Source organism: Pollicipes pollicipes, unplaced genomic scaffold (assembly GCF_011947565.3).
Source record: "Pollicipes pollicipes isolate AB1234 unplaced genomic scaffold, Ppol_2.1 Scaffold_4295;HRSCAF=5057_pilon_pilon_pilon, whole genome shotgun sequence".
NCBI lineage: Eukaryota > Metazoa > Arthropoda > Thecostraca > Pollicipedomorpha > Pollicipedidae > Pollicipes > Pollicipes pollicipes.
This window is the reverse complement of record NW_023596461.1, coordinates 19,954,982-19,963,399: the sequence shown is the minus strand read 5'-3', so window position 1 is coordinate 19,963,399 and position 8,418 is coordinate 19,954,982. Positions and strand designations below refer to the sequence as shown.

At 52.8% G+C, this 8,418-nt stretch overlaps 1 protein-coding gene across 1 annotated transcript in view; it reads right to left on the bottom strand.

Annotated features, from left to right (window-relative positions):
* Positions 1–1,708: 1,708 nt before the first annotated feature.
* The window catches only part of LOC119097267 (agrin), a gene marked incomplete in the record, with an annotated part of 155,057 nt that continues 148,347 nt past the window's right edge, over positions 1,709–8,418 (bottom strand). Inside the window, 1 exon segment of the mRNA XM_037220316.1 lies at positions 1,709–2,441. Coding sequence (XP_037076211.1) covers positions 2,293–2,441 — 149 coding nt within the window.

The window sequence follows — 8,418 nt, the reverse complement described above, 5'->3', positions numbered from 1 at the left end:
AGAAACTATTGAGCGATCGATTTTTACTTTATAGGCAACAAATCCTCTTTATTTCCCGAGAACAGTGACCAAGCGCTTAGCCAGCTTGTTCTTAATCACAGCACGAAATGGGTGGGCTTGTTTCATTCGAATCAAAAATGTATTTCTTTGTCAAATTTGCCACGTTTTATCGTGCCATGTTGGTATACCGGGTTGCTTGCTACGAACGCGCTTGTTCAGGTTTGCAAAAAGCCTATCAACGACACAACCGTATGTATAATTCCCTTCAGCAAGACATAGCCGACCCTTTCGGCGCCAAGGTGCAGGGGTTAGCGCCGAACGCCATCCCTTCATTTACCCAGAGAGATGGTCTATTGGGGCTGACCGCGTGCTGACGCGCCAGTACATTATGAACACATAACGAGTTTGCCATCTTGTGTGGCTGTCCTTTATGATATAGGACCATTTGGGCGCCTTAGCCCGGCATTTGCCATCCTGTGTGGCTGTTATTTATAATATAGGACCATTTGGGCGCCTTAGCCCGGTATTTGCCATCTTGCGTGGCTCTCCTTTATAATATAGGACCATTTGAGCGCCTTAACCCGGTGTTGACTGGGTAGGGGGTCAAATCTCCCCCCTCCCGCTGTCGAATATTCGCGATAATTGACAGTAACCTTAAGGTATCGCTGCAAAATTTTCAGAAACCATCAATTTATAAGTTTCACGTCTTGTGCTAAAACAACAGCTACGTGACCATAATAGATCAAGCATAAGTGACGTCAGGGTGACGTCATGCTCGCTTTCTTTTTCACAGAAGCGCATAGCCGAAGACAAATTGACATACAAGCCAAACCAAAGTACATCTTTACATCTGTCTAGTGGAAGTTTGAGCCAATGAGTCCATTACTCATGAGACAATAGGTCCACCTGCAAACCAACACCCACGAGGCTGGCGGCGGGGTAGAAGGGCGTAATTTGTAGGCTGTTTGTATTTCAGTTTGTAGGTTGCGCTTTCGACAGAACTAACCGTCGAAAACGTCGCGAAAATCTATCCAACCGCTTGTTCGCCATCGAGGTTATCTGTTTGACCTCGACCTTGGACAGTGTATAAACGAGTAGCCGCTCCGGATCACGTGTCTGATATCCATAATTGCGGCTCAACTCTTCCACTCAACGTTTAGATAGTTCAAATATGACCGAAATCAATTTACCAAAATAGGCGTACACACCAAGGCTTCAGCTCTCAGTTCCACGGCACGTGCCCTTAGCCTAGGCATGGTGCGGCGCACGTAGCACTGAATGTCTTCCTATCCAGTGTGCTTGATCAGGGCATCTTTTTCACACCATGAAATGAGCTTTCAAATGAAATGCCTTTTGGGAGCGGTCGGGTATTCAAAGTGAAATTTTAGACTTTGACCTTGACCTGTGATCTTAATAAACACTTGAACTTAAGTTTTCTGTGTGGTCTGAGACCAAACGGCATGGTGATGTCAATTGCTATTTGAATACTTCAATTCGGCCCACCGTTCTTGACGCAAGCAGGGGGTCAAATCTGCTCCTCCCTTCGGTCAATGGATGTGCCACTGAGGGGGCCAGTTCATGTATGGTTAGCATGTCAAAGAGTATCAGGCAGTCGGCTCCAGGAATCCTTCGCTACTTCCGACCACGACCCAAAAAACGACCATTTTACAGATATACACCTCGACTCCAAGCTCACTGCAATACCTTATTTGTTACGTATGACATATATTTACAAACGTCATGCATTATGCACAAAACAGAACATGACCAGCGTATTAGTTAACAGCGTAGGTCACATGAGACGGGGTGTTGTCGGTCGGTACGGTCAACAGCTTCTAAAAACTCCATCTGAGCACAAACAACACGCGCCAAACACTACCACACCGCATTCAGTTCGCCGCGCTCGCGGGCTCATGCGCGGATACCCCCTCACAAGCCACGGTCAAGTACTCTCGCCAAACAACTTCACCACACGGCGTCAACGCTTCCCAATTTCACACATCGTCACACGGTGCCATTCACACACGGCTCAATTTCACACGGTCACGCCAGCCGTCCTACTCACATGGTGTCGTCACTTTGGCGTAGCTTCGCGCAGTGACGTCCCAGAGTCACACCAAACGAATTCGTCACACGGCGTCGACGCGCGTCCAAATCACGCCCTGACGTCATGCAGTCGCCGCACGGCGTGACACCGTCGCTTCACACGGGAGCCGCCGTCGGCCGTCACACCACGCGTCACACCGTGTGAGGTCACACCGCACCGCGGGGGGCGCGCGGCAGCCGGCGGCGTCAGACGGCCGGGCAGCGGCTCAGTTTTACATTGTCCACATGAGTGGCCAGGTTGACCGCGTGTCTGCCGACGGTGAGCCGCCGCAGGCAGCCCCGGAAGCGGCGGTAACAGTGGAACGGCAGGCCAGCCGGCAGCGACGGCGTGCCACCTGCAACAGGGACGGACGTCAGACGGGACCGGCGCGATGACGGCCGGGCCACGGCGGGCTAATGCCCGGCGGAGGGGAGACGCCGCCGGCAAACGGGTCATCGCTCTCCGAGGCCGTGTGGCTGCAGCTTCGCTGGATCGAAGACGTCGCGGCCTTGGCAACACCTGACTGCGCCAGTTCATGGCGTAAATGTTGGATGGGTCAAAGTGGGACGTAAGGCACACTCACAAAGCTCAATCAAGCATGCTTCCACTACGCCTCGCCTCTCCACAAGCCAGATCACCACCGTCAAACAGAAAAACGAACTGCATCAACACATGATGCCGACAATAAACGTAAAACGCACTAGCCGCATCGGAAACGGATTGCAAATGTTGGCGAATCGTTTGCAAGTACTGGGATTTTCGAGCCCTCCGAAAATAGCGGCGGCTGGTGCGGGCGAGCCGGCCGCGCCGTCATAGATCGATCTGCAGACCAGACGGGCGTGCTTTGGCCAGGGGTGCGGAACCGACCGGCCCCGTCCGGCGCCGCTCTCATGTAGATTCGGGTCCGGCCGGCCGGCCGTCAAGCGGCCGTCAGACGGCGCAACAGAGGCCGCCGGTCATCACCAGGCAGCCCGTGCGGAGCGCCCGTTTCCGGCCGGGGGAGGGGGGGGGGGGGGGGAGCGGGCTCATCGCATCGTGCCCGACGGGGCGGCTCCCGGGGACAACGCTCTTCGGGAAACCGACGCGCCGTCACACGCCCACCGCATCAAAAGCGGGGGCGGTGTGAGACGCCTGTACGGCACAAGAACTTCGTGGAAGCTGCGCGCTCTGCGCCTTGCTGCCAGTGATGGCGACTCGGCGCGCGGTGTGCGGTCTCAGTGACGGAAAACGGCTCGAGTTCAACCTCAGAGCTTCGGAGAATTAAGGTGGCCATCTACGACTTGGTGTATATGCAGACGCGTGTGAGGTGCAGACGCATGGGAGCCCCGGCATGTGCAGACGCATAGGAGCCCCGGCATGTGCGGACGCATGGGAGCCCCGGCATGTTTAGGCGCATGGAAGCCCCGGCATTTATATTCCATCTCACATACACACTGAAGAGAGTCTTTTATGCCACTTCTTATGACTTTTATGTCTTTTATATAACGCCTATATAAGCGGTTTCACCGTCGCATATATATATATATATATATATATATATATATATATATATATATATGTGTATTTGGAAGGACCACTCTTGGCAGTGTGCGATCACCTCTCAGCTATACCGTGATTCCAGATCATCTGCACAAGTGGCTTTCTCCCACAAGAGCGTCCAGTACAGCGACGGGCGAACACCTGCGCACCGTCTCGCCTCGCGGGCGCCGCACGCTTCCGTGGTGTTTGGCGCGGTCGGCGTGCTGCGGCGCGACGACCAGCTCAGCCTCGTGCTACGAGGTCGCGCCCGGGGTGGCGACCGGGACGTGCCGACAGTCAAGGCTGGCGGGCCGGAGGATTCGGCGAACCGCACGCCAGCCGGCCCGACCGTAAATTGATGGCATTCGACGCCTGACGGAGGCCGGAACAAAGCCGGCCGGAGAGCGTCCGCCTCTGACCGGACAATTTGTCAGGGCTCATCCGTCCTGCCAGCGGGATGGACGCTCGAGGACACCACCAAATGCTGACGGATTAGAACCCCGTCTGCGATAAATAAGGGGATTTCCGGGTGGCGGTTGTGAGGACCAGGTCGGACTGAATCCCTTGCAAAGCCTCGGGTGCAACGGTGAGACTGCGTGCGGCGACGCTCCGGTCAGCCTTAATCTCTTAAAAGCTAGCGCCAGCTTACAACAAACTGATCCATTGACTTAGTCTTCCGGGACAGATACAGGGTTTTAAACACGCATTTGTTCAGGGAACACCACTGGAGTAAAACCAAGACATGAAACCACAAAGTCACTTCGAGGTTGTGAAACATGGACGCCTGCACCTGCGAAACAAGCGTCTGCATCTATTAAGCGGAATGTATTAACATAATAAGGACACAACAGCCCCTCTTTAGAACTGAGACAAACCGACCCAAAAGATGTCTATACGGGTGAGGCCGCAGGACGGGGGCATCGCTTGAGCAGCGATGAGATTTTAACTCTGAGCGGCCCGGCCGTCACGGTTCACACAAACCCTTAAAATCACCGATCCTCTATCAACATTCTTGCTGCCTTCAGCAACAAAAAGCGTGACCGTTAAAAAGCTGCGCTGTTTGCATTTCAGGGCATGTACACACAAGCGGCTTCTTCAGACACGGTTTTCTTGCAGCATTGCAGTCTTAATAAAACGCAACATCAGCATTCAACTAGGATATGGGAAGTGCCACATTTTTAACAGAGAAGGTATTACTCAACAGGAATCAAAAGCGGGCCCAGATCTGGACGATCCGGTATCGTAGCGAAATGAGACCTACACATATTGACCAGAAAGGGGCAGAAAATCGTGCCCGCCAATGTGTGGATTGATGCGAGCAGCAGGTCACGCTTGTTCTAACGCAAGGCAGGGATTCCATTTGGCAGGGTACCCATTGTGGAAACGGTTGATATAATATAATTGCGAGTAATTCAAAATCAGCATCCCTATCACTGATCAACTGCGTCTTACTAGTGCCACGATATACACTGCATCGAACCCCAGGATTAAAGATTTTGCCATGTCAAATGCAAGCGCACCCATTGCATGACTTGACGAATGTTTGGGATCTTTTTTAAGGTTTTCCGGGTGCGTGGCAAGATAAATCTCGTGAGTCAGTTATCATCTCTCCAACGTGTCTCATAAACGCAGAACACGCCGATGTCATGAAATAGCCGTTATAATTAATCTAACATAAACATAACCTTGATCTAACCACAGCTGTATCAGCGCAATGCGCTTTAAAGTCCCTTTGCGCGCCGCAAGCAGCTGACTGGATCGGAGCTCGGTCGCGGGGCCGTGAACCGGAAGGCGACGTCCGAAGTTGTGACGGATCTGAGCGCCGACCGGCGTCATACCGCCGGGGTCACCGCCGGGGTCACCGGCGAGGCGCCGGCGACAGGCGCCGGGCGTGTCGAACACGCCGCGCCCGCCGGCCCACGCACGGCCGTTAGCCCGGAGCGTTTTCAAAGTTCCTGATTTGTGGTCTGTTTAGGCTGCAGGCGGTCGTCATTTTGAGAATGATGACAAGACTAATCATTTATCAATAACGACTGGGGCGTGGTGTCTCCGTTGACGTCCATTGACACCGTCCATTGGCAGATCGGGCCGGGAATTTCACAGAAGTTCGCGAGTGTCACGCTATCCTGTCACAGTAGTGGTGGCTAAGCACGGTTCGGTACGCTAACTAATCGTGACAGAATTCGAGGGCGACGTTGACAATCAGGACGTTTGGATAAGTGCTCCACTGTGAACCGAACCAATTAAAATCTTGCCTCACTCAGCCATGATGTTGAGGGTGGTCAAGTGTATGATAAACAAATAAATCCTAGCCTGATGCACGCCATGGAGCCAGGAAAACGCCAGCCCACTGCTCACATGTCCGGGAGTGACTTCCTGCCTGCCCGAGCGGTCCCGCCAGGTGCGGCCCAGCTCCCAGCCGCCTTGCTGGGCACGTCCTGTGTCACACCGTCACGCGGCAGCCGGCGGATCGCGTGACGCCGCCGCGTCAGCGAACACGCCCGCTGCGTCCGACAGCACATGCAGTCGGTGGCGCCCCGAGGAGTACGGCCTCCGGAAGCCACTCGGGTGAGCAAGGAGTTTTTAACGAGGAGGTGACAAAGATTGAAGTGTTTTTAATTTGGCTTCTGCTGGATACCATGACACAGAGGATTTTGTAGAATGCGTCAGTCCATCGCATACGGCCTTTTAGCCCATCACAGGTTTCACTCGCTCATAAAGAGCCAGGATCACCTTTGCGACAGATAGGCTGCCTATCAGGAACCTTGACCCTCCACGCACCGCAGTTCGGTGAGAGCTACCGTAAATCTCCGGTGGTCATGCGTTCACAAGCAGGCAGTTCGGCTTAACTCTCATTCATAAGTTGTGGCTGAGGGTCATTCAGGAATAAGGCTGATAATTTGTGCTACTCGTTTGTGCGATGTCTTGCCATCCACGAAGTGCCAATGTTGAATGACGAGATTGCTTACGCTAGTGGTAATCTGGCAACATTGCGATTGGCCGAATTTGCACAAACCACAGACAACGTATATGTCTTAAAGTCAAACACACATAACACCCCACATTGAACCAAGGACGTCTATAGCACTGCCTTATAGTACTGTTACATTATGCACTTGATAACTGGTGAAAATCACATAACATATCATGAGGCGGAAAGATTTCGTCTTAAACAGAGCATCCCACCTATTTGTACATTGCGCGCATTGCTACATCAGCGCCTACGATTTGATCAGCGATACTAGTTTTCTCGACATCCTGAATAGATCATAATCTTGATGTGAAGAAGCCGAACCTGTGGAAGAAATGCCATTCGTCTCCCTGCTCATCACTTGAAAGTAATACATTTCATTTGCCTTTTTCCAACGTACGTGCTCTATTGTTTGCAGCACGCTGTGTCAAAATACTTGTATAATAAATGCTACGAAAGCTTGAAGCAAATTAGACAAAAGTATATGTAAACATGAAGCTTTATCCCACGAGTTTAACGAAACGTTAGACTATGACTTTGATTTCCGCCCAACGGCGTTTAACACGGTGGCTCTTTTCGAGGCGCACTTTGGCTTTGGGAATGTGGATATCACATGATCCCTGTCACGCAATCCTTCACACTTCAACCAACCAGCTTCTCGGTAACAGGCCCTTGTCCACTGGGCTAATCACAAACCTTCTTTTATTTGCACCAGTAGAGGTGCGTACGGTTGTTGTCATGACGACCGTGGTCGCGACTGCATGAAGAAAACGCTGTGCTGTTGCAAAGCCCCGATAGCGTAATTTGAACAGGGAAATAACTTAAATAGGTGTCATTATGTCTTGACGGTGCTGCAGCAGCACTGCCCACTGGCAATATCAGACGTAACTAGTCCAGGGCTTTCACTATAGCATATTTTGAAATATGCCCGAAAGGTGGAACACTCCCTCTATGCTAATGTCATGGAATTTGCGGGCGTTCCGACCTGGTTTGGGAAAGTTCTGCGTCGGTGAAAGAAAACATCTACGTTTTCACGTGAGCACACGTCACTACCGAATGAAGCCACCCACGTAGCTAATGCACATTTCTACCGGGACGGTGTGAAGCTATTCCGGTATGTAGAACAGACCACAGGTGTCGCCCGCAGCTGAGCGCGAGCCGTCACAAGGACGCTGCTCGCGCCACTTATGTACTGGCCATGTTTGCAAGCAATTACCGCACCGGCACTCGTCGCGGTCGGCGCAACACAATAATGGAGAACAAACACAGCATAGCCGGTGCTGCGCGTGGCACCGGGCACAGCGGCCCGACTACCGTGGGAGCCGTCCATTATCGCCGGGCGTGGCCGTGCGGGGGACGAACACGGCGGCTGGCCGACGCGACTGACCGGCCCAGCGGGGTGATGGTCCAAATGCGGGGCGGTCGCCCGTTGCCGAGTTGATGCACGTCACCGCGGCTGACGCTCCATGTCAGGCCGTCGATCCGAGTGACCCACTGGCTGCGCGGTCACGCTGACAGGAAGGCAGCGCCAGCTCCGAAATGTCACCGCAATTTGGCTGGGAATAGCTAACGCCCAAACTTTAAGTGGTCAGTGAATGGGGCTGTTAAAGGCTGAGACCATGTCCGTTCGCGCGGGTTTTAGATGGTTGTAGAAACAAGCGCAGGACGGAAAGGCGCAGGCGAGAAAGCTTTTCGTGAATGTCGTAGTGCTCAAGGAAAGGATAATCACATGCAACCTGATTCCTAACGTAAAAACGTAGTGGCTATATCACATATCTCGGGGATAGGACATCCCAGACATTATTGACAGGGAGTACGTGGACTGATCAAAAGAAGGTCACGC